Source organism: Vigna unguiculata, chromosome 10 (genome assembly GCF_037176805.1).
Source record: "Vigna unguiculata cultivar grain cowpea cultivar isolate G323 ecotype 2 chromosome 10, ASM3717680v1, whole genome shotgun sequence".
Classification (NCBI taxonomy): Eukaryota; Viridiplantae; Streptophyta; class Magnoliopsida; order Fabales; family Fabaceae; genus Vigna; species Vigna unguiculata.
The window spans coordinates 52,990,971-53,017,922 of NC_140801.1; the positions used below are offsets into that span (position 1 = coordinate 52,990,971).

The 26,952-nt window shown below is 32.5% G+C and overlaps 7 protein-coding genes across 9 annotated transcripts; 2 read left to right on the plus strand and 5 right to left on the minus strand.

Annotated features, from left to right (window-relative positions):
* Positions 1 to 1,185: 1,185 nt before the first annotated feature.
* On the minus strand, positions 1,186 to 1,842 carry LOC114165954 (ubiquitin-ribosomal protein eS31 fusion protein-like). Its single transcript, XM_028050595.2, has one exon. The coding sequence runs from the start codon at positions 1,787 to 1,789 to the stop codon at positions 1,322 to 1,324; it is 468 nt and encodes a 155-aa protein (XP_027906396.1). The 5' UTR covers positions 1,790 to 1,842; the 3' UTR covers positions 1,186 to 1,321.
* A 1,135-nt stretch (positions 1,843 to 2,977) lies between these two features.
* Positions 2,978 to 5,200, minus strand: LOC114167337 (3-isopropylmalate dehydratase small subunit 1-like). Of its 3 annotated transcripts, none has more exons than XM_028052396.2 (2): positions 4,384 to 5,198; positions 2,978 to 3,320 (listed from the first exon to the last, which is right to left on the minus strand). In XM_028052396.2, exon 1 carries the CDS (start codon positions 5,144 to 5,146, stop codon positions 4,385 to 4,387), a length of 762 nt encoding a protein of 253 aa, XP_027908197.1. In that variant the 5' UTR covers positions 5,147 to 5,198; the 3' UTR covers positions 2,978 to 3,320; position 4,384. The 3 variants fall into 3 exon arrangements, with proteins under 3 accessions (XP_027908197.1, XP_027908198.1, XP_085523796.1); XM_028052397.2 differs by having other exon boundaries at positions 2,978 to 3,302; positions 4,384 to 5,197; XM_085667670.1 differs by having other exon boundaries at positions 3,246 to 3,832; positions 4,384 to 5,200.
* A 1,482-nt stretch (positions 5,201 to 6,682) lies between these two features.
* Positions 6,683 to 8,726, minus strand: LOC114167479 (uncharacterized). The gene is made up of 3 exons (XM_028052570.2): positions 8,540 to 8,726; positions 7,646 to 7,874; positions 6,683 to 7,328 (listed from the first exon to the last, which is right to left on the minus strand). The coding sequence occupies exons 1-3, from the start codon at positions 8,629 to 8,631 to the stop codon at positions 7,041 to 7,043; spliced, it is 609 nt and encodes a 202-aa protein (XP_027908371.1). The 5' UTR covers positions 8,632 to 8,726; the 3' UTR covers positions 6,683 to 7,040.
* Positions 8,727 to 9,685: 959 nt separating this feature from the next.
* Positions 9,686 to 11,149, plus strand: LOC114165666 (uncharacterized). The gene has a single exon (XM_028050235.2). It carries the CDS (start codon positions 9,851 to 9,853, stop codon positions 11,030 to 11,032), a length of 1,182 nt encoding a protein of 393 aa, XP_027906036.2. The 5' UTR covers positions 9,686 to 9,850; the 3' UTR covers positions 11,033 to 11,149.
* Positions 11,150 to 15,035: 3,886 nt separating this feature from the next.
* Positions 15,036 to 15,802, plus strand: LOC114166249 (MAPK kinase substrate protein At1g80180). Its single transcript, XM_028050961.2, has one exon. It carries the CDS (start codon positions 15,235 to 15,237, stop codon positions 15,571 to 15,573), a length of 339 nt encoding a protein of 112 aa, XP_027906762.1. The 5' UTR covers positions 15,036 to 15,234; the 3' UTR covers positions 15,574 to 15,802.
* Positions 15,803 to 17,946: 2,144 nt separating this feature from the next.
* Positions 17,947 to 20,544, minus strand: PDF1A (peptide deformylase 1A). The gene is made up of 4 exons (XM_028050406.2): positions 20,068 to 20,544; positions 19,670 to 19,759; positions 19,499 to 19,566; positions 17,947 to 18,483 (listed from the first exon to the last, which is right to left on the minus strand). The coding sequence occupies exons 1-4, from the start codon at positions 20,539 to 20,541 to the stop codon at positions 18,243 to 18,245; spliced, it is 873 nt and encodes a 290-aa protein (XP_027906207.1). The 5' UTR covers positions 20,542 to 20,544; the 3' UTR covers positions 17,947 to 18,242.
* Positions 20,545 to 24,551: 4,007 nt separating this feature from the next.
* Positions 24,552 to 26,111, minus strand: LOC114165863 (glyoxylase I 4). The gene is made up of 3 exons (XM_028050476.2): positions 25,841 to 26,111; positions 25,548 to 25,653; positions 24,552 to 24,999 (listed from the first exon to the last, which is right to left on the minus strand). The coding sequence occupies exons 1-3, from the start codon at positions 25,996 to 25,998 to the stop codon at positions 24,742 to 24,744; spliced, it is 522 nt and encodes a 173-aa protein (XP_027906277.1). The 5' UTR covers positions 25,999 to 26,111; the 3' UTR covers positions 24,552 to 24,741.
* Between the last annotated feature and the right edge of the window lie 841 nt (positions 26,112 to 26,952).

Here is a 26,952-nt window from a genome sequence, read left to right on the forward strand (position 1 = left end):
TATACATAGAAGTATGTTGATAGTCCCTAGCAAAATTGTTGCAGTCCATAATTTTTCCCGACTAAACCAACCAAGAAAAATCTACAAACGTTGAAGGGAAGTTTTAAAAAATCAAGATTTAATTGCATTTTTTTTTTCCTTAATGTAGTGTGAACAATATTGATTCACATAATTTTAATTGTTCATTTTAATAACACATTAAAAATCAACAATTTTAATCTTACAGTTAGTCACAGTCCAACTTTTAATGGAAAAACATTAAGATGGGCTTTTAATGGTTCAGCCTCCATCTGAACTGAGCCCAATAAGATGGGCTTTCCTGTAAATGATCTATTTCATCAGAGACCCATGACCTTCCAAGCATGAAATCTCACTTCTTTTTTTCATTCCTCCATTCCATTTCCCCCTACCAAGTAAATCGTATGTGAAACAAACAAATGACAGCAAAGAAATATTAGAAACTTAGTCATTTATTCTACTCTTCCTCTTAGTAAACAGTTCTCTGGATTTCAATGCTTTATTTTTGTAAACAAGTTCTTAAAACGCTCTAACTTAACCTCCAAAAATGAGCATTGGCAACAGAAGATAATCTTGTTCAATGCTGATAACAAACCAAACCACAAATTCTAAAGATTGATCACAACAGCATATGCTCCAACGTATTGTTTTCACTTTTACAATATCAACCATAGTCAAATGAATTTGAAAATAGTTTTGTCAAGACAGTTAAGAGAACTATACCACCAAAGCTAGTCACTGTAGTTGAAGATTTCATTCCAATACCTCAAATGCAGAACTCAACTCCCACCTAACAATTAAATCCTAACATCCCCGCATTCCCACCATTGATCATGCTAGTCTGACAATGGCATTGAAGGAATTGGTAAGGGTGATTAGCATTAACGAAAAAGGAGGAATAAGGAAAAAGCGTTAAGGGAACTAGAAAAAATGATGATAAAGAAATAAATTGAAAAAGCAATGGAGCAAAAGAGGGTGGCGCATTTCCTAGAAGAAGACATAGCTCAAAATCTATGAAAGGATCCTGGATTCTGAAAGGTCCAAAAGAAGCACTTTCACGAGATCAATTTTACCCTAAAATCCCCTTTAATCTTCATAGAAGAATTAACCACCACAGCAATTCGAGCATAAACTACTTCAACGGGATTAACAAAATATGGATGCGAATAACAGATAATCGAAATCCATAAAGTATTGATAAAAGTTTAATTAAACCGAAACAGTCGCAACACTAAAAGAACAAAACATTAAACAAAACTTTAAGAACTAAAAATAACAGTAAGAAAAGCAAATGCATTACAACTTAGGCACCGGCCTTCTGGTAGACATAAGTGAGGCCGCACTTGCCGCAGTAGTGACGATCGAAATGGTTAGCCATGAAGGTTCCGGCGCCGCACTCAGCGTTAGGGCACTCCTTGCGGAGCCTCTGCACCTTGCCGGAGTCGTCAACCTTATAGAACTGCAAGACGGCGAGCTTCACCTTCTTGTGCTTGTGCTTGATCTTCTTAGGCTTGGTATAGGTCTTCTTCTTGCGCTTTTTGGCGCCGCCACGTAGACGGAGGACGAGGTGGAGAGTGGACTCCTTCTGGATGTTGTAGTCGGCGAGGGTGCGGCCGTCCTCGAGCTGCTTTCCGGCGAAGATGAGACGCTGCTGATCCGGCGGGATACCCTCCTTGTCCTGGATCTTGGCCTTCACATTATCGATTGTGTCCGAAGACTCAACCTCAAGGGTGATGGTTTTCCCCGTGAGGGTTTTCACGAATATCTGCATCGCGACGGCTAGGGTTTACTTGCAGGGTTTGTGCTTAGGAAAGGGAAAAGAAACTCATGGAGGATTTGTATGGTATTATGAGATTGGGCTTTTTTCTAACCTATTCTTCGGTCCAAACATGCTGAACCCACAGTAGGCATATGGGTAATTAATTCCCTCTGCATCCTTTTGTTTTTCTTCCTGTACCCCCATATAATCTGAAGTTATTCCTCACTAAAAATATATTTTCCAAATTCGGAAATATTATGTAAATTTTCAATCCAGAACATATTTAAAAAGATATATTATATTTAAATTATTCTTAATAATATTAAAATGTTATCTTTACTAATAAATATAATATAATAAATTTAGATAATAAATAAAAAGTATTATACAAATAATTTTTAAATATTTTATGAAATTATTCTGTTTATCATATGAAAAAAAAATTATATATCATTTATTGAGAATAATATTTTACATAATACATTATGGATATGGATCATACAATATAAAGTGTCTTTTTACCAAAGTTTAAACCTAATTTTAATGAAGTATATTTTAGAGATTAAAGATTTTATGGAGGTGCAGGAAGAAAAAAGGTGAGCGGCGATGTTAAGTTTTACATCTGCTTTTATTTACATTTCCACTCCCTTTTTGTAATTTTACTAATAAAGGCTTACATTTTAGAAAAATCACAACTTATTACATTAGGATATTCAGAACTTGTTATGTGTAGATTACAGGTGACATAATCCCACTTACTAATACGATAGAAAAAATTAACGGTGATTTAAGTAATTAAGTACATATATGTTTTGAAAAAATTCATTGTCTCTTCTGTTATATAAATATTAAACAATTCTCTGCATTTCAATGCTTTATTTTTGTTAAACAAGTTCAAAAAATACCAAGAGTATATATTGCTAAGAATTCGAGAAAGAAAAAACGGATTTAGAGAACAGGCACTAGGAGATCAGTTTCAGTACATGTTCCTAAAGTAAAAATTCAAGAAAAAAGAAATTATGCCCAAACATTTTTCTAGTTTTCTTTTTCGCTGTTATTTAGAAGCTAATGTAACAAGATTATTGTATTCTACTGTTTCGATATGGTATTTGAAACCCTAAACCCTAGATCTATAATACCAATCCACCCGTTTTATATTATTTAAAAACAAACTTCTCAAATCAACATGCGCAAAGCAAGGATTAAAAACTATAATATAATAAAGTTCCTGCTGATGCAACATTCATCCAATCTTTGACATCGAGGAAAACTTCATATTTCCCAAGTACAAAATAATTCTAAAGCCAAACTACAGTACTAATCTTCCTTCATCCAAATTAATTTCACCTTAGAAAGACAAAGCAGTAGTAGCCTATCTGAAGAACTGTCAAATGTCTAAACTGCATACTACGAGAAAAAATATGCATAGAGAAGGCAATAAGTTGCAAATACTCAAATAATCGGGTAGTTGCTGCTGCCAAAGGTGACACGGTTCCAACAAATCCATGAACGCTTCCAGCTTCCCCTAAAAGAAAACATAGAACTACTTCCAAAAATAAGAGCCAAGCTTAATAGAAACACAGAAAGAAACGTATGCATCAAGACGCTCTAACTTAACTTCCAAAAATGAGCATTGGCAACAGAAGATAATCTTGTTCAATGCTGATAACAAACTAAACCACAAGAACTAAAGATTGACGACAATAGCATATGCTCCGACGTATTGTTTTCATTTTTAGAATACAATGAAAACATAAACCATGGTCAAATGAATTTGAAAATGGTTTTGTTAAGACAGTTAAGAGAACTATACCACAAAAGCTAAGTAGTTGAATAGTCCAATGGCTTATAAACCGCAGACAATATATGCATACCTCAAATGTAGGACTCAACTCACACCTAACAATTGGATCCTAACATCCCCATTCCCACAATGATCCACACGGTCTCGATACTGACGTGGATTGGCTGTGCACCACCCTTTTGATTAGTTCCTAGAGAACACTGTGCCACTGATTTGAAGCTCAGAGGCATGAAGAAAGACTATAATACCAACTGAAAGAAGGTTGGGACCATCGTTGTCAAATTCGTGAGTTAACTCATACATTCTTACACTCTTAGTTTAAAAATAGGTGGAGAAAACAAATTAACTCGTAATCAAACTTCTATTCTGGATTTTACCTATAAAACGTGCATAATATCTTGAGTCAAAAAGTGTGTGTACTCCTGAATCATTTTTAAGAATGCGTATGAATGTGGCCATTTATAAAATTTGATCTTATGTAGTACTTTTGTACTATTAACCTAGACAAACCTTAATCCAAGTTAACCATTAACATTTTCCTTAACCTGACTCTCATCAAGAAAGCTCAATTCAACAGACCAGTCAATCAGACAAAAGAGCCACAAGGCTTGAGACTTCAAATAGTTCATTCTCCTTAATGGAGGATTCAGAACACTTGCACTTCAAGAAGTTCAAATGGACCCTTTTCTATCTATGAATCAGGTAATTTTCGTTCATCCGATCTTAGTTTAGGTAATTAATCTACACAATGCAACTCTGTCATAAATGTATGGTACCAAAGGAGAAGGTAAGAACGCAATACCTCAACGAGAGGGAATCATGCCGGACTTCCTCGCATAGGCAAAGATGCCACCAGCCTCAATAACCGGACCAGCGTCACCGATCGGCTTCAACCGATATTCCTTCCCGGTGGTGTGATTAATCAAGCGGCTCTCTCCGAGCTCGATCGTGACAACATCACCGGTGCGGCACTCCTCGCAGAGGCGGGTCTCCGACTCCAGCGGGTACACCTCGCCGGTGGCCACCGAATTCCGGAAAAAGATCCGCGCGTACGACTCCGCGACCACGGCGGCAGCGCCGGAGGCGCCCAACGCTACGGGCGCGTGCTCGCGGGAGGAGCCGCAGCCGAAGTTGGCGCCGCCGATGACAATGGCGTACTTGGTCTTGGTCTCGCCGGGTTCAATGAAACGCGTGGCGTAGGAGGCGGGGAGGCCGACCAGGGCGTAGGAGCCGAGCTTCTCGTACTCGTCGGGCTTGGAAGGAACGAGGGTGAGGTATTCCGCGGGGATGATCTGGTCCGTGTCGATGTTGTCGCCGACAACATAGCAGAGGCCGTGGAAAGTGGCGGAGGGAGAGGATGACGCGCTGGATTGGGCGCGTGGGGATTGGAGGGAAACGGTGAGACGATTACGAGGGTTTGATTTGGGAGTGGGAAATGAGAGGAAGGGCGGAGAAGAAGAAGAAAGAAGAGAGTGGCCGACAAAGCGTTTGCCGGAAGAAGACACGGCGAGGTTTCGAGGAATAACGGTTGCAGTTGCAGAGAATAACGACGCCATTGTTTTCATTTCAATACCTTTCTCACTCACTCACTCAATTTCCTCTGCAGAACGTTCATGGTAATTTATGTAGGGTATTCAAACGACGACGCTTAAAGGACCCGGCGGCGCCTGTGGTAGGTAAGTGCTTCAGCCTTTTTTTTTTTTTTTACTCTAAGGTTATTGTTGTTTTTACATTGAAAATCATCAGTTTTTCAGATTTTATATGTTTTATTTTATTGGTTTATCATTTAGAAATAATGTTTCAGAAATATATATTTATATATATATATAAATACACACAAAAAATTATTAACCTAAAAAAATGTTCACGTTACTTAATTAAAACGTATAACGTATAATATAATATTAGAAAGTAATTTTAAAATTTTTATGAGATTATTATTTTAGATAAACAAAAACGAGGTAACTTGTTATTAATTTGTTAAAGTAAACTTTGATAAATTCACGATAAATTCTTGAGCTGAATTTTATATTCAATTATAGGGTTTTTCTAATTTTTTAACATTTTATTAGACTCAAATTATCGGATGAATTTAACTTCTTTTAGAATTTTTTTTTACTTTAACATTACCACTAACACGTTAATTTGGCATGCGAACAATTTTTTTAAATAAAAATAATAATAATTTAAAAAAAATTAAAAAAATCAAAAAATTTATAAAATAACACGTAATAATTATTATTTACAATCGGTTAACTATTTTAACATATTTTAACGGTGTTAAAACAATAAATGAATTGGATAAAAATAATAAATATTAAGACCAAATTAAAAAAAATTAAAACATGACCAAATTGAAAAAATTAAACAAAAACTAAAATTAAATCATTATTTAAGCCATTTATATAAGATTTCTTCACATGTAATTTAATGTTATTTAGTAAAATTATACTACCACATAACGAAAATATTAAATTATTATCAAATTAAGAGTATTATATATATATATATATATATTCTTTATTTTATTTGTTATATTAGATAAACTCTTCTAAATTCCAATGGGGTTTTCTAAAACTCCACCATTTCATTCAAACTCTTGAGATACAGAATCTTAATCCCCGTAATACAAATTAAAATCTCAGTGTGAGGATTTTTAACTAAAAATAAAGTCAAGACAACTTTATTCAAGTTTGATAAACAAATTTAAGACCATTTTTCTTCTTGAAGTATTTAATGTAGAAACTTATTAAGAACTATATTCAATACTACGAAACAAGATAAAATAATGCGGTAACAATAAATCCATTTTACGCGATCAGACCTGATTTTTTTAGTAATGGAAGATGACTCAATCTTATCATTATTTGATAGAACTGTTATATGACATTATGAATTTAATTTCTAAAGCACTTTCGGACATAAAGTTTGAGTTTAGGAAACAAACGTTCTTTAGATTTAACAAATGCAATGAAAGAATCAACACTTCCCATCTTAAGCTGCATTGTGCATCTTCTAAAGAATGCTCTCAGTTCTCTATTCAGAACAGTACTCAATGCACTCGACAAAGAAAACTATGTCTGCAACTCACTCAGCTCATATACATCTCTTTCTGAAAACAAATAAATAATGGCATCCTTTTGTTTGAATTTGATCAATGCAATGAAAGATCTAAGAGTGCACAATAATCTGAATTTGCACATCTTAAAGAATTATCAAACCCCTATTCAGAACAGCAGCAATGAATGCATGCGCTTGACAGTTTCTGCAAGTCATTCTCATTCATGAACAATACAAAAAATTCATGCTGCATAATCACCACTAGCAACCCTGTGATTAAGAATTTTTCTATTCATGTGTCTGCAATTGCATTAGGCAATACAAGTGCTACCTACCTATCAGTTTCAGGCATCATAGCCAATTAGGCCATGGACGTATGCATGTCATTCATTACAAGTCTCATTTTCCCTTTGATTTGAAACGTTTAACCTTCTTAACATGCTTTCTAGTGAATGTACGAATTAACTTTCTGACATCCTTTCTGATAGAGAAGAATGCTGAGATTAGTACAATATACATGGCTGGATAGATGTAGATGCCTTTTGCTTGAGCGAAACCAGATCTTCCCATTATGGACTCTCTAATGACACCCCACATGATAAGAAGTACTCCAAAAAGGCCCATTCTTCCTGGTTTTATCAGCCCTGTGATTGCTCCTGCCACAGACAAGTAGCTTCCTGCAAGAACCTGCAACACAATCCCAACCCAATGAGGGTCAAAGCTTAACCTTCAACAAGTTCATTACCAAATGCTAGCAACATACTCCCTGACACACTTCTCTCAACACAATATCCATTAATGGCTGAAAATTGAAAGAAATTGCAAAATTGTGTAAGGCATATTCCTTGTTTGATGAACTTCACTCACAACTTTATGTAATTTTTAAGAAAAGTTTAACCAAGAACAGACAGTGTGTTAAAATTAGAAGTAGTGCGGGATTTGTTGCTAGCACTGATCTCAATACTAACAGAGGAATTATTTTCAGTTACTAATCAACACAACACCTCTAGGCGTTGGATATCTGATGCAGCAGACACTGTCCTTGTATTGAACTGGTGAATGTTTAGCAGATTTTCGTAGCTTGGGATGGTTTTGTGATTGCAAATTGCCTTTGCAACAGCTCCAGGGTAGAAAAGGATCTTCACTATAGAACGAGGGAAGACCTCACTTGCAATTAACTGAGAAGATGTCACTTCTATCGGTGTCTTACATATTCCAATTCTACATGGAACCCTGGAAATAAACAAGACCTCTGTGACCATCATCACCACCGCGATACAAATTTAAAAGCACCATTCCAGAACTTCATTCTAAGCTTTTGGCAATTGATAATTGCAGGAATTACAAAAACAAGAACAAAAAGCATCCCAATTACAAGACCCTGTTACTAGTGGCAGTGCAATCACAAACAAAAATTAATGTTAGAATTTTCTGCGAGCCACTTCAATTGTCAAATACTTAGGAGATTTGATAATGTACTTTGCTTGCTAGTTCTGCCGTTTTACACTTGATCAACACATTGAAAATTAACGCAATAAAAAAAAATGTAAGTAACAAAAAAGGGTTCCTATATGTTACACCAACCCTAATTTCTGGAATATTTAATTGAAGGTGCATTTGATTTCAATCGTTGTTGACTGATGATTTAAAAACGACACATTGGATCTACAATACATGATAAAACAAAAACAAAAAAGACAACTGTAAAATCTGTATTGAAAAATATAAAGAAAAAGATTCCCTGCACATTCTAGAATCATTTTATCCTATGTTCTCTTCTTTCGTTGAGCAATGGTTTGTTTATGCTATTCTGATAATGGCATTGAAGGAATTGGTAAGGGTGATTAGCATAGACGAAATAAGAGGAATAAGGTAAAAGGGTTAAGGGGAAATGATACCTGAAAATGGGAACTTGAAAAATGATGATAAAGAAATAAATTGAAAAAGCAATGGAGCTAATGAGGGTGGCGCATCTCCTAGAAGAAGCCATAGCTCCAAATCTTTGAAAGGACCCTCGATTCTGAAAGGTCCCACAAAAATGGAATTGATGTTCCAAAAGGAGGTAACACTTTCACGAGATCAATTTTACCCTAAAATCCCCTTTTATATTCATTTCTTGTTTATATATAGCATGAGAGAATAACTCGTGTGATAAAATTAAAATCGTTTTCGTTTAATTCATCCAAAAAGTAAAAATTTGGTTTTGGTATTTTCCTCAACCTCAAGTCATGTCTTGTAAATGTTTCCTCTGCAAGGGACCATGCCCATCTCAAACTATGAATACATTCTCGTAATGTTTTATCAATAATCTTATATAAAAATGATACTTTATATTATCAAGATTATTTATTTAAATCTTATTAAAATTGAGTGGAAGAAAATTCAAATGAAATATATATATATATATATATATATATATATATATATATAAACAATATAATGTCAATTCAGATATGTTAATGGACACTCACCATGGCACACGAACTTAAGACGCAAAATTAGGTTTCTGGACAGTAACGTAATCTATATCTTTCAATATCTTACTTCAGTTTTTGAGGATAAGGTTCTAAGCAAAGCCAATAATCAATAAATTAATGGATCAATTAATTAAGCAATATAGATGCAGCTTTTTAATACCTCAAATAATTCACGCCCATTTTCTTTATACTTGCAATCATTATCCTTTTGTTCACCAACTGTTTGTGAGAATGAAACAATTTTTTCCTGCAACACTTCTGAATCTTTTTCAATAAAGAAAAGTAGCGAGAAAGCTTTGTACAAAAGAGCAGAGGATTTGTAGTAACTCAAATTTGCTTTTCAAAAAGGAGGAAATACGAATTTGAAGTAGCACATATTCTCTCACCCTTTGGCTATCTCCAAGAACCATCCAATCCAATTTAGGTTTCTGATATTAAATCCAAAAGTGACAAAGTTCACACGCAACTTGGTGGAGGTGACAGAGCTCCGCATCACATGTGGGTCACACATCTCGATGCAATTATTGGCCTCTGATAATTGCTCAACCCAATAACTCTCCTTAAAAAAAACATCATTTTTAACTAGCACAATTTCATGTTGTCCACAGCAAATAACTTCATTACAAATACAAAGATAACAATGATTTTATCAACAGAAACAAATTTATCAGTGACTGTTGGTAACTGCACACTGCAATTCAGTAGTTGATAAATACTATATATGCTAAGTTGATGAGTATCTATCTATCACCCCTTAGATTGAAATCACCAATTCTGGGTATGTCAATTTGGAACAACCTACCCTTAGATCTCTTAGCCAAAGTTTTCTCCTTTCTCTCCCCAGATTCATTGGCCATAGCAAGATCAGTTTGCAAGAATTGGCACACTTGTTCCAAAGCATATCCTCTATCCCCGACAACAACATCATCAACAACAACAACAACCTCTTCATGGTTCTTGGCTCTTCCAATTCGCAACCATAGAGCATGTTGTTATGCTCACAATCCCACCATAGACAAATGGCACCAACTCTCTCTGCCACTACCATCCATTCGACCAATTGCCTCAATCGGAAGCCTCCTCCTCCTGAGGGTCACCAATTCCACAACCCTCCAATTGGGTCTCTTCAACCCCTTCACCGGAGAGTTCAAGCACCTTCCCCGGTTGCGCGCGGCAAGAACCAACCCTGCCGTTGGAGTCAAAGTCTCGGAGTCTTCGAATTCATCTCATGATGATGTTGTGTTCCCTTCGTTTAGAGTGTACGTGGCAGGTGGCATGTCGGAGGCGGCGGCGGAAGGTGGCGCCACGTATGAAACGAAGGTGGAGATGTACGACTCGAGGATAGAGACGTGGCGGGTTGTGGGGTCGACGCCGGTGGAATTCGCGGTGAGGCTGACGGTGTGGACGCCGAATGAGAATGTGTGCATTGGAGAGACTCTGTATTGGGTAACCTCGGCGAGAGCGTACAGCGTTGTGGGGTATGATGTTGGGAGAAATGGGTGGAGGGAACTGGGTGTGCCCATGGCTGAAAAGCTTGAGTTTGCATCGCTTGTGAAGAGAAATGGGGCATTGGGATTGGTGGGTGGAACTTGTGGAGGAAGTGGTTGCATTTGGGGGCTTGGTGAAGGTGACGACAAGTGGTGCTTGGTGGATGAGGTGCCCCTTCAATTGGGGTTGAGATTGTTGGGAGGGAAGAGGGTTTGGGAGAGTGTGAAGTGTGTGGGGAATGAGGATTGTATCTGTTTGTACAGAGATCTGGGTTCTGGAATGGTGGCTTGCAGAAGGGTTGGGTGCGAATGGGTTTGGGTTTGGATTTATGGCTGTGACAACCTCAAGGGAAAGCCTTTGCCCAATTCCGCCATTAGAGGGGCACTTCTTCATCCCACTCTTGCTTCTTCTTCTCTTATCTTTTGAACAACACTGGTTTTTCTGATACCAGTTGTGAGATTGTGAATGTGTTTGAGGATTAGTTTATGTTTGGAATGTGTATCTTCATCTCATTCAATAACTTTGATTCTTCTTTGTCTTTTCTATTGATTTTAACAAGAATGTTACTAACTTTAACTTGGAAAATTTGTATCATAAACATTATTATCACGAGAATGATGTAATTTCTCATCGAGTACAATTAAATCTATTTGTATATTTTAATCTTTAGATTACAAGAAAAATTAATATTATTAATAGCTATGATTTTTCCCATTTGGAAAGAAAGAATCGTTATAAGAGGTAAAATTTTCTTCTTTTATATCTAACATAACTCTTTATCCAAAATTCAAATTTAAATTTATTGAATAAATTGATATAATATCGCACTAATTAATTAAATAAAATAAACATTTATTTTAGAAAGAATGTGAAAAAAAAAAAGTAATTTTTGGTTTGGATATTGTATTTGAAGTTTTAACGTGTATTTGAACGTTGGTTTTCGTACCCATTATGTGAACTTTATTTGGCCACAACCCATGAAAAAAGGTCATCAATTATTTGATAAATCTTTAATACATTGATAACATTGATGAAATGATAATGATGGTTATGATTATGACCACTTTTTGTATTAATTTAATGAAATTTTGGTTTTGAATAATTAAAGTTAAAAAATCATTATTTGCTTTCTTTGCCTTCGTCATACGGTTGCTTACAAAATTTGAAGAACATAATTACGAGGGTCATTTTCTATATAATTGTGGACCAAGCCAAAATTATACAATTTATTTTATCTTAAAAATCTAATATGTTAGAAATACTTTTTTCTATAGTTTTTTTTTTTAAATTATATGATTAAAAGTTATAAAAAAAAAGAGTAATTTTGGTGAATTCTTACCATCGTTTAATGTTTTTATAGATATAATAACAGTTGTTATTGTTTTAATAACTTTGAGATCATATCGTTAAAATATAATATAGAACTCGTACCAAATTCAAAGAATTATGTTGAAATAACATTAGTAAAACTAAAGTTAATTAACCTATCTGATATATTTTGTTCGTTCTGGATTTGTGATCTTTATTATTACCTTTTTTTTCTAAAAAATGTTCTAGATGGTTAAAGAAAAATTGTGTGTTTTAAAAAAATTTTATTTTGATTACTAAATTATATAAGACTATTAAATATATTGAAACAAAAACTTATAAAAAATTGCAAGTTTGAATTATTAATAGAGAAAAAAAAAAGTTACAAAAAGCATTGTTAGCATCTTTGTTAAAATATGCACTTTGTTTTCCGGTAAGAAAAAAAAAAAAAAAAAAAAAAATATATATATATATATATATATATATATATATATATATATATATATATATATATATATATATATATATATACTTGTGACCCTTAAAATTAGGAACAATAATAAAAAAGTCATAGTACATATTGAAAATAATTTTTTAAATGTGTAAAACATATGGATAGAAAATGATAACAATAATCATAAAAGAAAACACGAATAATTTAAGTACGAGAAAACTCTCTCAATGGGTATAAACAACTAATTAAGCTCTACTAATATTAAATACGACTACAAAATAATCAAATAAAAAATACAAACAAATGCATGCCATAAATGAATACATCAAAACAATTATGTTTTCAAATTTAAAAAACATGTAGATAAAAGCCTAAAATAGATTCAAACATTTCGATGAATATGATAACAAATTTTGTCTCTCTTTAATTTCTTTTTCTAGTGGTCGTGGAAATAACACTATTTCTTGACCTAAAACACCATTCACCATTAGATTAAGAAGTTAGACAAAATAAATTTGACTTGATTAGAGGTCTCACATTCATAATTGGAAATTACAACCTATGTTAATGAAACTAGTGACATTATATTAAAAAATAAATACATGGGAAATGTTGGTGTAACCCCTTTGTGTTAATTTTGTTAATTAATGATGTCTAGATTTAGCAAAAAGTACTTAAGTTATTTCCTAAAATGAAATGCATGTACGTGGTGATGGGTTTTCCTTCCATTTACGTATCGTCTTTATCTTCAAAACTGGGATGCAACATTAAGTTACGTAACTACGTGGCTTTACTAATTATAATCCACACACACCACATGCGAATCTGCTAAACACATTGCTTTTCATTCAATCTTCTTGCAACTATGACCAAATAAATTAACACTTTCAATGCTTAAACAGATTATTAAAATGAAATTTGGAGTTGGAGGGATTGTGTGAAATCTATGAACACAACATGCAAGCAAGCTGGTCCACCAAAATTATAAAATATGTGATCCATTGATTAAGTCAAATTAAATTAGATCAAATGTTATACATAGTTTTTTTTAGGTTAAATTATTTTGATATCTGTTTTTGTCAAAAAGTATCAAATTGATCATCCAATTTTATTTTTTTAAGTTTTAATTTGGTTCTGACTTTTAAAAATTTGATGCAATTTAGTTATTTTCGTTAAAGTTTTTAAAATGGATCAATGATTTTTCATCAGAATTGAAGTTGTTAATAAAGATGATTTATTTTATTGTTGTAATTAATATAATCATAGTGCTAATTTTGATTAAAAAATCATTTATTTGTTTTAAGAAATAACCAAATGATATCAATTTTTTAAAAATCAAAACTTAAAAAAACTGGATAACTAATTTGATATTTTTGAAAAAAACTGAGATCAAAAGAATAATTAAACTCTTTTTTTAAGTGTTTCTATTTTCAATAATTTTTGTTAGGTGTATGTTTGAAGCTGTACAACCAAACTTCATAAAAATTGCCAGTTTAATTTGTATTTATTATAAATAGATTCATTTAACTATCATCATTCAACTACTCATTATACACGTCAATTAGATCATTAGGTACAAACTGATGGATTTTCATATTTGAGATTATATGTTTATTTAATATTATATGATTACGATTTGGCATCTTGCTCCTTTCGATTTTATATTATAAATATATCCGAATTTTTATAAATAGTTTAAAATATTGATAATCAACTATTAGATAGGATTGGGTTGAGTAGCTAAAATAAAATGTTGGAACATTCAAAAGATTCGAAAAGGTGAAATAAATTATATTTATAATTGGAGATGCATGTTTATAAAATATTTTTAATCGACATTAAACATGTAATTATAAGTATTATGAAATAATATATAAAAAGTGAATATTTAGTAACTCAAATGTTAAGATAACAGCTTAACCAAATTTATGACTTTAGCTAGCTACATTCGATTTTATCTTCAAACTAAGAATTTAAATTCATTTTGTCTCTGTAATTGATTTAAAAAATCATATATGAACCATATATATACTCATATCTGCTTAATGTTAGCATTTTTCATCAAAATCAGTATAAGTTAAATGTCCAGAAAAATAAAATTATTTTTAATCTCTACTCACATTTATAGATAAACAAACATTATTACATTAAATAGTAATTATATTTATAATATATAATTGAAAAAGTAATTTTTTTATTATAAATAAATATTTAAATTTAAAAATAATATATAATTATACAGTATTTACTCTTTCATCATTTTAGTAACTATTTTTTAAAATTTAAAGAATTACTCATAATATTATTTACACAATATTACTTATAATATTTTTTATTTCAATATCTAAATTTATTTTATCTATAATTATATTTATATCTCTATATTTACAATATATACACCTTTCGTTTTTTTTTTTAATTTTACTCTTTTATTTACAATTTTTAAAATTTAAATAATTTATAAATATTTAAAAAATATTCACGCTTATGTTTACTCTAACTGTCTACAATAATTATTTATTTGCATATATATAATAGTGTATGAAAAAAAGTTTAATTTTTAAAATTTATTTAGAAATTTTACGTGTTAGAATAATAATTAATAGATATAAAATCCCAAGAGAAGGTTGACTCCGTCACCTCTGTGTGACCCTTTTCTTCACCATCATCACCATCGTCATCGCTCTCTACATAATAATAACGTTCACAGTAAAACTCACGCACCTATATATATATACATATATATATATATACCCACACATCAACAATCTCTTCAATTAACCTAAACCTAGAAACATCCACACATTTATACAGAGAGAGAAAAACAGAGGAACAGAGAGAAAGAACACACAGAAGCTTCATCTTCATGGCTGGTCTGCAAAGATCTGCGGTGTCTTTCAGGAGACAAGGTTCATCGGGGCTTGTTTGGGACGACAAATTAGTGTCTGCTGAATTGAACAACGACCAAAACCAAGACCAAAAGGCTGCTGCCGACAACCTTAACGCAAAAACAGCAACACCACCACCCACCGCCGCCATCCAGAGAACCCGCTCCAACGGCGGCTACCGCATGGGAAAAGTCTCGCCGGCGATCGACCCTCCCTCTCCAAAGCTCTCTGCTTGCGGCTTCTGCACCGCTTTCTCTAAAACAGGGGAAAAGGGTCGCCGCCGCGCAAAGCCCACCGCCAAGCACCGTTCCAGGTAGGTCTTTTTCTTTCCGGTGGCCGGAGATTGCTCCCCGAGAATAGTAGCAGTGGTCTCTGTTTTTTTTTTTTCTCTTTCGAGTTTTTTTTGCTTGTTTCATTTTTCAATTCTCTATGGTTTGTGATTGTAATTATGTGTATACTTGGTGGATCGATCGACCTGGAATTTTGATCTTGTACAAAGTGAATCTTCATTAATATCTTCCACATGATTATGCTTTTTCAAACTTAGCTTCAGTACATTGCAATATCTCAATATCTCAGAACACTATAATTATGCTTCAGAACCATCTCTGTCCTCTGTGTTGTTTTTTGCTTTGTTCATTGTGAATCTGTGATCAGTTGCAAACAGAAGGAAAGACAAGACAAGGTTAAAATTTTCATGTGATCGTTTTCTTGTTCCTTCTATCTTCTTCTGCATATGACAGTAGATTGATGAACAATAATGGCATAACCTAGAAATTAGTGTTGCTGTGACAGGGATTAAGCAACCCTTTTTGGCTATACCTATGAAAAAGTAATCAGAGGTAGCATCTATTTCTTCTCTTGATTTTGGGAATTCAATCAATGTGGCAAAATCCTTTTTTTTCTTAATCTGGGAAAATCTTTATGCATGCTACCTTTTTATTTTATTAATAATAATTTATTTTGTGAATGTGCTATAATTAATAATTCCACTCATCAATTATTGCTGTCTTTAAACTTTAATCTTCGGTGTGAAACATCATGGCATCCAATGATCCAATCCAAATACCTTTTTTTATTTTATTTTTTTTCACAAAACTGGGAAATTTAGATTTTTTTTTTCTTTTTTATATTTCAGTGGCGTGGTTGTTTAGTCAAATAATTTTGAACTATTTCTGTGGTCAAGACTCGGAACATAAAGTTGACTGGTTATACGACATAGAGCAAGAGAATTTATTTATTAAAAAAATATAAAAAGTTGGTAACAAGAAAAATCAAACGCTGATTTGTTTCGGAGCATTGAATTCATCAACATGGGTGGTGCTGGATCTCTTAATCATATACAGCCAATAATTTATTACAAAGTTGAAAAAACGAAATTGTCCAAATAGAAATCAACATGGTTTATTATCATATAATAATAAATATAGTGTTCATACAACGAGAGAGAAAAAGGAAAAAGACAATCACTTAATCATGACGTGATTCTGTGATCACTAATTACTTGTTCTTCTAGAATCATCGGACAGAAAAAAACATTAGCACTAACTTGTTTCACATTAATTAAAGATAACAATAACTTGTAGTATCTATACGGATATAAATTTTACAAGTTAATTAGTTTTATAAAATCTAGTTAAATTCAAAATTTACTTTTTAACTGTTATAGTCATACTATATTGAGATAATTTCAAACTGTTAATTTCAGATTATTATTATTATTATTTAATTTCACATTTGATAAGTATATTGTGGGATTAATGAAATATGCTTATTAAGAATTTGGATTTGTTTGATTGTGGTGGCGTTGGACATTGAATGATGGATGTGTTTCAAACATTTGTTGTTAGGTCACAAAACAGACAACAACGCCGCCAAATTTGACCGTCAAACGTTACTTTCATTTATGTTCCAATGTTGTAAAGCCAACATTTTGTTTCCTCTAGGTATCTGTTTTTACGAAGAAGAAAGTACAATAATTTCACATTGTATTTTACATATTTATTCTATTATAATTATAATTATAATCATAATTATTAATTTTTTAATCAACATTTATAATTATAATTTATTTTCTAACAAGTGTTCTTTTATTACTTAAAAGAGCTGCACAATCTAATAACTTTAGATTGCCTTTTTTTTTTTTCTTAATATTGTAGTTCTGTTCTTAATACCATATGAATAATATCAGACAAATTCTGATAGAAATAGAGGGGATGAATCGGTTCAGTGCATTTAATCACAAAATTTGAAATTGACAACTTCAATGTAAATGAATAAAATGCACTGAATGTAGTAAGATAACATAAGTTCAGACAAAAAAAAATGTCCATGATTAAAATTATTTACTTTTTTTTAACAATATATTAATCGATATTTTTGTTCTCCTGTGATAATTTAATTACTATTACTATTTAGTAACATTCATAAAAAGAATGGTCACTAAGTTTAAAAATAAACGAGTTTTAAGGACTTGTATGTATAAAAATGTCAGTTTTTATATATTAAAAATGATTTTTTTGTTGAAAAAAAAGTAAAAGTTATCTTCTTTTTTCCGTTCAAGTTCTTCCTATTTATGGATCCTTGTCAACACACCTTTAAACAACTATCAAAACCTACCCTGTTGAAACTGAAGTGGAACATGTGAAAACATAGGTTTCAATCTCAATGAAGTAACTGCTCAAAAATGGTGACAAATGAAAACCCAAATTTTCTTTTCATAAGTACAATGGAGTGAAAAATCTAGGTATCATCCCATCATCAATAACCAAACTTCATAATCTACAACTAAGAATTTCTTTCCAAAGTACATGATACAAGATTGAAACTTGAACATTAATTGGTAGTGTCTAGTGCAATGGCTACTCTTGGCAAAAATGGTGGCAATGAATCTGGTTTCCATTCACGGTTTACAGAAGTCACTAACATGAATCAGAAATCTGTATTCAGTTCCTTATCAGAGACAATTGCAGGCTGAAAAGTAGGGTTAGCGAGGACCAAGTTTGGGACATCCCTGAGCAAGAGGCAGGTCAAGGTTGTCCACAGTTCTGAAAGTTCTAGGTACCATCTTATCAACATACAGAGTTCCATCCAAATGATCACATTCATGTTGTAAAATCCTGGCCTGCCACCCAGAAGCGTTTATTTTGATTGGTGCACCATAGCGATCCAAACCTGTAACCTCAACCTCAAGGGATCGCTCCACCAGTGCTCTAAACCCATCAACACTGCATAATGTTATGGAAAAATGTTACTTGACACCAAAAACAATCATCTGATAAGCCACTGTAGGGATAAAATGATCATTAAAAAAATAAACTTTTGTATTTATAAAGAAAAAGAGAGTGGAATATAGTAAAGGGTAATGTCAAATGAAAGTTAAAACTCTCTGGGTTTCAAAATACCATTGTCCATATGATATACCAGTTTAGGATGTCTGTATATAGTACTGTAGATAAAAGGACAGAACATATATGATTGCTCATACAAGACCATATCCATTTTTTCTATGTTGCTTTTAGGTTTTCAAATGCTGACTTTACACTATATTGGAAGAGCTATTACCAGCATAAATAATCCGGTAAGTCATTTGAGTACTAACAGGTTGGAAGAAATCTCACTCAAACATGGCATAAAATTAACTGATTAAGACCATATCCCTTTGGGAATTGCATCGATGTTCTTGAATTACAATCATGGTACCTCACAACAATTAACAAATTATAATTTTGGAATGCTTCAAGTTTGGATGTCCACAAACCTCAAGAATATTAGACATCAAACTACTAAAACAAAACAAATACAGCTTCAAGTCAGAATACATAAGGGGAGTATGCCAGACTTGAGCAATACATCAAAAACATTCATATCAGTATTTAAAATTTTGAAATCATCAATGTATATGCCAACAATCATCTTTAAGTTAGTTCTACCAAAACCAATATTGCTATGCATTAGCAATACTCTTTTAGCCATTAAGCAAAATCATTAGACAATGTCAAATTGTTTGCCTGCCTCAGTTCCTGCATCTTATAACTAGGTCTTCTTGTAGTATTGAGAGAAATGGTGCATGATTTTGGTCTCAGATAAAAAAAATAGCCATTTCCCATGAAAGGACCAATAGCCTACAGTGTCAAATGTTTAGACATGCACAAATTTCCAAGAGTAACAAGAAGTGTATGATAGGTTCTACTGTCGTCTCAGATATGAAATTTTCAGTCTAGCAAAGACAGAAGCACACACCTCAAGCACCCTTCAAAAAATAGAGCAGTCTTCTTGCTCTTCTTCTCTAGTTTGGGATTCAGGATGACCTGCCTCAAGAGAACTAATGAATGATGTATTAAAGTAACAGACTTAAGGGTAAAACTGTAGATTTAAATTGAATACTCTCCTTTTCTCTGCATATCCACATACCAAAAGATCAAAGGGTCTTCTATCTTGGACTCTAGCCTCTTCCTTCGAGACATAACTAACATACTCTTTGGTATCCTCCAAAACAATTATCTGCATATATGAAAAGGCAATAAAATATATTTTCACACAACTCCACATAGTTCTGTGATAGATATTCTAGCACAATAAACCTCATTGCTTTGATCTATCAGCATATTGTTAAAAAAATAAAACAGCAACCAACATCAGTGAAAATACTGTCTCGGAAAAGTTTAGATTTTTTTTCAAGGTAAGCCTTCAAGACACTTTCTAAGACATCAAACTACTAGAACATTGCAAGTTAGAGTACAATTGTAAAAATGAAAAAGACACAAAATCGGGAACATATAAAACACAAAATTAAGAAAAATGGAACAGACCCTGAAAGGAATTCCAATCTGGGGAGCAGCAAGACCAACTCCAGGAGCCTTCCTCATGACCCGAATCATGTCATCAATGGTTTTCTGAACTTTCTCCGACTTTATCTCACTGGGATCAACTTCCCGAGCGGGCTCGTGCAGAACAGGGTCACCGGCTTTGACGGTGTCAGGTAAATTTGTCTTCTTCGTATCTGCTCCAAGACCCAGAAACCACCCTGCTCTGGCGGTGCAAATTTGGGAGGTGGATGCTGATTTCCAAAGCAATGGTGGCCTTGCAATGGGAATTGTGGTTAATTGGGTAGCAATTGAACGCCAAAAGATGGAGTTTTGAGGAACAGGCATGGGAAGCACGCGGTGCAAGTGCAAGGCCTCCATGCCCTTTTTTTCTCGCTCTGTGCAGATTGCTGTGCAAATTTCACCACCAACCACCACCCCAGAGAGAGTGTTTATGGCTTGTGCTGTTTTTGGACTCATTAGACAACATATGAATGTTTTTTTAGGATAACATATGAATGGGCTCACTGGACCAGACCAAAACGAATTGTTGGGCTTTCTTGTTATGCCTCAAAACTTATTAAATCAGTTTTTAGGGGTGAAATTTGATGAATTTAGTTATTGTTTTGTTACTTTCATTAGTTTCATATGATTTAATGTTGTTTTTGTCGAAGTTATATTTGTTTCATATGTTGTAATGTTTATGTTGAAGTTATGTTTGTTTTAGTTATTATCTAGTACTAGCAGTTGTTGTCACACTAAAATTTTCTACCGTTTCCTTCATAAATTTGAGAGGGTTCTGTGACGCTGTTGGAAGAAATGCCCCTATCCTTCTGCAGATAAATATTGGATATGGATTAAAGTGGAACCTATTCAGCACAGGATAGAGTGCAAGTCATTTTCATATTTATGCCATCAAATTTCGTAGTTATAAGGAATAAAAAGAAAAAAACAGTTAAATCATGTTTTTCAGATTTCAAACACGTTACTGTGATTACATGCATATGTCTGCATAAAAGCTGCTTTGTGTTACATGAGATTTTGCTTTAAAGATTCTTCTATTGGTTAGCTAAATAGCCACCACCAAATGCAAAGAAACCGCATAAAGAAGGAACTTTTCAATGGGATGTTAGCTACAAAATAATTAAGATAGATTACACCTTTAAATTTTTGACATTTCTACAACTGAATGTAGAGAAATCTGGAACCTGCTGAAAACTCCATGATCATAAAAAAATTTTCAATACCTCCATAATGAAGTCCACGTATGTATAAGAATCACCATGTAAACGAATCATGCTATATTTTTGTATATTTCTTGGAGGAACTTCTTTAATTGCATGCTCTGTATCTATCTTCCTCTCTGCTCATCTTAAGTTAGGCAGGTAGGTGCAGATTCCATGTTGCTGCAAATCATAGTTTATTACTTTTCAGGAAACATTAGCAGAAATTGTCACAAACACTTGGTGCGCAGGATGTGTGTTTTAAATGTATAAACATTAATTAAATGGTGTTATGTAGAGAATTATCTGATGGCATCTGAACCTGTCATTGATGCAAAGAATAAACACATTAGTTTTTTAATTTTTAATATATTAACAGTTTTCAACAGAAACATTGTTTTCTATTTCTCAAACCAACAAATAAAAGTAGAAGCATATGTTAAATTTTTAGCATTTGTCAAAGTTTCTTAATCTGTCAATGGTCTTAAACGCACACAAGATTCTCTACAAAAATAAACTAAAGTTGCGGCAATATTATTTGACTCAACAAAGCAAGAACCTTTGAAGGGTCAATGAAATCATGTCTTAAACAACACTAACAAAAATTGAATTTTTTTTGTTACAACCAGAGAATACATGTACAAGGTCAAATTTGTGGTCATTCATTCACCATTAAAAACAGTATAGAATCACATGATATTGGATTTTCATGAAAAGAAGACATACTTAAAGAAGAAAGTTCTATAAGTCCTAAACCTAAATTTTACCTGCTTGAAACTTCTGAGCATCTTTTAGTTATTTGTTTGTGACCTATCTTTGACTTTGAAAGGTGAAGAAGGTTAGAAGAAAGAGAAAAGAAAAGTATACATATTCTCTTTTGCTTGGTATGTGTATATATATATAATGAAGCATTGATGAGGTTATATACAAAGCATCAACTACATTCAATAGATATTGCAGAACAACAACACTTCACAGAAGCAACAATGGGAAGGAAGAACATGAAGCATGAAGATTTTCCAAAGGAAGAGAAGAAAGAGAGACATGCAAAGAATGCAGAGAAGAATGCAACTGATCAAGATATCAATGTTTGTGCTGAAGCCTTCATCAAGAACTTCAGGCACCATTTGCTACTTCAGAGACTCCAATCCATGGATAATCTCAACCAAACGATTTCCAGGGAACACTAGCTGCATCATATATCAGACACAGACACACAAGTATTTGTCATAAATAAGATAGTGTTATATATGTGATGCATAATAGGTTAATTAATCCATAGTGTTATGTCTGTATTGTTTCTGTAAATTGTGTTCATTGTTTTTCTGCTGAAAGCATGCATTTATACACATTCTTCTGACAGGGTATGAGGAATAAAATAAGGTTGTGGATAATTATAGTCCTTCACCCTTATATCAGTTCTTTTTATCTCTTATTTATCTATCTTATCGTTTATCTAGCATGTGCAATGTTTGAGATAGATGTTTAATTTTTATACATGTAAAGTTTGAAAGAAATAGCTATTTTAATCATAAGGGTCTTTTTAAAATGTAAATTAAAAAAATTGATGATTCAGAATTTGTAGAATGGGAATAAAACGTGATGGACAATGCAATGAAGGAACCTAGAATTGTACGAATGAAAATAATGACAGAACAAGATTTTAAGCAGTGGTCCCAATGTCTTCACCAATGGGAAATGAGAGTGAAGGAATCAGAATGGTCCACCAAATCCTTTTATGCGGAAACGCGACAAAAGATGCTGATTATCAGGGTTACCTAACCTGCAACATTTTCTTATATTTGTTCTTTAAAAAGTGTTTCAGTTTGCAGCTCTCACGTTTCTAATCACTTCATTAGTTTATCTTTTTAGGTAAAAGTTTTAATCAATAAATAAGAATGGACCTAATGAATCAATAACTTAAATAAATAAATAAAAACTAAATACATAGAGTTTACATATTTAATATATAAATTAAATGAAATTAAAGAAATAGATAGAGAGGAGTTAAGATAGAACATTTATCTAAGTCCTACATTAGCAAATTAGAAAATTATAATAGTTTTTGGTCGAAATTATATCAATCTCTTATTTGTATTAGATTAAAATTTTATTGGTACTGTATTTTCTTAATAAATTTTCTTATTAATAAATTCATGAGTATTATGAGACTTATGATATTGTATTTGTAAGATGAATTCTTTCCTCAATAATTTCAATAATAATATCAAAACTAATGATTATTTTTTGTGAGAGACTAATATAAGTAAAGTTTGATTTTTCTACTCATAAACTCATTCTTTAAACATTCTAGGTTGGACAAAATTAATCAATTAGGACCGGTAAAAAATCCAATCCATTTAATATTCATTTTATTAAAAATTTAATCTATTTAAAATCTATTTTATTAAATCTGGATTTTCTGATCTACATTTTATATATTGTATGAATTGGATATTCATTCTCTAAATCTAGATTCTCTAAATCTAGATTTTCAGAATGGATAATTCAAAATATCCAATCCAAGATTTCAATTTATATTTTTAATTAAGTTAGATTAAAGGTCAAGACGGAGACTAGTTCAAATATAATTGTATTTGACTCTGTTGACGTGACTCTATACGAAATTTGGATTTCGATCCAAAATAGATGTGGATCCAATTATTTGGATCGAAAATGTCATCAAATTATTTGGATCGAAAATAAATGTGAATCGGATCATTAAAAATCCAATCCATTGTCAACTCTGATGAATAATATCAAAGCTAAAGAGTATTTGTCGTGACAAATTAATACGGGTACAATTTGGTTTTTCTACTCAAAAAACTCATAAATTTATTATTTTAAACTGCCTGTCTTAAAATTATAGATCGGTGAGTTGAAAATAGATAAACCCATGAGAAGAAGATTTTACATATTCAAAGAAAACTTATTTAAACAAATATTTTTACTTTTAAAAGTTAAAATTTAAGTTCTCATTTCTTACTGTTTACTGATAACAAGTGTATTGTTCAAAGAATGTTAATCACCTTAAAAGTTAAAAAGGTGAATAAGATAAGATATGACTGCATTATTTAATTACTTAATGTCCATTTTGGAAGAATTATCCGTAATTAAATGACATGTAATCATCCCATTTGCTATGATGTGAACGTGGATCACTCGATCACAAAGTTTATCGCAAAGCAAGTACTTTACAAAAACTACATTATTTTAAAGCAAAACTCCACTTTAGAACACTGGCATCGTTGGAAAAGCACTACTCTGTTTGCCAAATTGCTTGTTATTTTATTTCATGATCATATCACAATGGAAGAAAGAAACCGAACAAAAGAGACACCACGATGATAAATTAAAAACTCAGCTACATAAAAAAGTTTAACTTAACTGCTCCTTGATCCCTATGGATATTCTCTTCAAGATTCACCACTCAAGAACTTCAGGATCATCATCCTCATCACAGTTGCTGAAGCATGTTTTGTATCTGCTGCTGATTCTGCATTTTCTCAAGATTCACAAGGGAACATGGTCTTGCCATTTCACCAACCAAGGGAATCACAGGGAGGCTATCACAGTTGCATATCTCGATCATGAATCCATCAGGGTCGTGGAAAAAGAGTTGATCCACTTGAATACCACCTTCCTCCACTGTTGCTCTCACACAAGCAATTTCCATCTCCTTCAGCTTCTTCTCCACTGCTCCCATGCTCTCACACTGATCAACCACAAATCACACATATCATAAATTTCACATCAAAACAAATTTTCCTACCAATCAGCTACACCACACACTAAAACTCGCGTACAAGTATGTATAATAAGTTTCTTTGTGTTTGTGTTTGTGTGTGTTTGTTTGCGTTTGTCCTTACTCTTCCCAAAGTGAGCAAGAGAAAACTCAGAAGTGTAGGCAAAAACAATATTGCACGCAAAAACTTGTCTCACATGGATATATCAAAAGTTAATGATAGCTGCATAACACTAAAGTTTGAGTGCGTTTTGTGAAAAAGTGGTCAGATATCAGAAGTGTATAGGCAAATACAAAGTAGAAAGAGATAAATGGAAAATACTGAAAAGATCATGATTTCGTCTATCTTTTGTTTGATCTTTGTGTTTATATATGTTTCTTTTGTTCTCTTTCTTAAAGAAATCATTGATTAATCCATATTCAATGTACTTCTTGAATTCTGATCTTCCTAGAATCATGTCCAACGTGATGTGAAGTTGATTTTCAATTTTTCACCATGGATGTGCAATGATTCTGACCTGAAAAGATATATGATTATCCTTTGGGTTAATTTCCTTCTTCTTTGGCAACTTTTCTGGGTTCTCTGCTTCCAGCAAATGAATTCCAATACCGTAGCCGAATAGCCTGCGAATTAAACACACACAGAAAAAGAAAACCCTATCTGGGATAAGAAAACAACATATATTTGGGGAAAAATATGTCTGTATGTTCACTTAATTAACTGTCTCTTTAACTTAAAAATTGGATCTTGATCTTAATGGTTTCTGATTACGATGATTATGATGATGATGATGCGTGTGAAAGTAATTACCATGCCCCATCAAAATCAAAAGAACCAGGCCTCCTAATGGGGAAAAACCCGAGAACATTCTGGTAGAAATCCATTGATTCTTCCACTGATCTGCATATGAGGGAGATATGATTCACAGACTGAAGGCGCAGAGGGTTTTCAACACCGTTGTCCTTCATTGTCAACCCAGAAACTGTTTTCAACAAAAAAAGAAAAAGAAAAAGAAAAACCAGAAAGAATGGAAAATTGAAAGAAATCGAAAGAAATGAAAAAACTTTGAAGGGAGAAAGACTGTCACGGAAGTGGCATAACTGCTACTGCTCTATATAGAATCACAGACACTCTTGTTGAGCGCCACGTGTCAGTTTCCTTGTACGTGTCAGATACGTATTTTGTCGATTGCATCAACCACTCGATGCTGACTAGGATGTTGGCAGTGCGTGCGGGGTCATGACACGTGAGCTTGCACGCACGAATCACAACACTTATGGTAGGCAATTTTTTATTTTAAGTATTTTTACTCTAAAATAAATATTTACTAAGTGTGTTAACTTTATTTTTATATATAAGTGTGTTAACTTTATTTTTATTCTATTTTTTAAAATTAAAAAGTAATTTGTATCATTTTTATTGTTAGGTAATTTTTATTATAAATATTTAAATTTAAAAAAAGTAGTTATTGAGAAAATTAAATAATTAAATTTATATTAATAATTATTTAAAATATAAAATTAAAATATAATTATTTTAATTTAAAACAAATATTATTTAAAATATAACCTAATAAAGACGCTATAGACATTATCCATTTGTCATTCTTAATAAGAACTTACATAAATTTCACTAATTTTGTTATGCATTAAAGACTTTCAAAAAATTCATCTAATAAGTGTATTATTAATTAGCAACAATTAATGTTTAAAAAGAGTTTTTAATTACAATACATAAAAAATAAATAAATAAGTGAATTAAAATTTAATATAAAAATATATAAGTTTTATTATATAATGACATTTTAAATATTTTTCTTCCTTTTCTATTATGTCTATTCATGCCCTTATCATCTATAATATTAATTTCTATTCAAGCAAAATGTGTTTTTTTAAGAGTATATCACTCAAACTAGAAGATGT

Excerpts from the sequence above, each read along its gene's own strand:
- PDF1A (XM_028050406.2), bottom strand. The coding sequence starts at position 20,541 with ATGAGTCCAAAAACAGCACAAGCCATAAACACTCTCTCTGGGGTGGTG. Across the intron at positions 19,567-19,669 it reads GAAGACCCTTTGATCTTTTG|GTCATCCTGAATCCCAAACT; the intron begins GTATGTGGATAT and ends CTCTTGAGGCAG. Across the intron at positions 18,484-19,498 it reads TTTTTTGAAGGGTGCTTGAG|TGTTGATGGGTTTAGAGCAC; the intron begins GTGTGTGCTTCT and ends AACATTATGCAG.
- LOC114165666 (XM_028050235.2), top strand. The coding sequence starts at position 9,851 with ATGAGTATCTATCTATCACCCCTTAGATTGAAATCACCAATTCTGGGT.
- LOC114165954 (XM_028050595.2), bottom strand. The coding sequence starts at position 1,789 with ATGCAGATATTCGTGAAAACCCTCACGGGGAAAACCATCACCCTTGAG.
- LOC114166249 (XM_028050961.2), top strand. The coding sequence starts at position 15,235 with ATGGCTGGTCTGCAAAGATCTGCGGTGTCTTTCAGGAGACAAGGTTCA.
- LOC114167479 (XM_028052570.2), bottom strand. The coding sequence starts at position 8,631 with ATGGCTTCTTCTAGGAGATGCGCCACCCTCATTAGCTCCATTGCTTTT. Across the intron at positions 7,875-8,539 it reads TTTCAAGTTCCCATTTTCAG|GGTTCCATGTAGAATTGGAA; the intron begins GTATCATTTCCC and ends GTTTATTTCCAG. Across the intron at positions 7,329-7,645 it reads CAGATATCCAACGCCTAGAG|GTTCTTGCAGGAAGCTACTT; the intron begins GTGTTGTGTTGA and ends ATTGTGTTGCAG.
- LOC114167337 (XM_028052396.2), bottom strand. The coding sequence starts at position 5,146 with ATGAAAACAATGGCGTCGTTATTCTCTGCAACTGCAACCGTTATTCCT.
- LOC114165863 (XM_028050476.2), bottom strand. The coding sequence starts at position 25,998 with ATGAAGGACAACGGTGTTGAAAACCCTCTGCGCCTTCAGTCTGTGAAT. Across the intron at positions 25,654-25,840 it reads TTTGATTTTGATGGGGCATG|GCTATTCGGCTACGGTATTG; the intron begins GTAATTACTTTC and ends TTTAATTCGCAG. Across the intron at positions 25,000-25,547 it reads ATAATCATATATCTTTTCAG|TGTGAGAGCATGGGAGCAGT; the intron begins GTCAGAATCATT and ends GTGGTTGATCAG.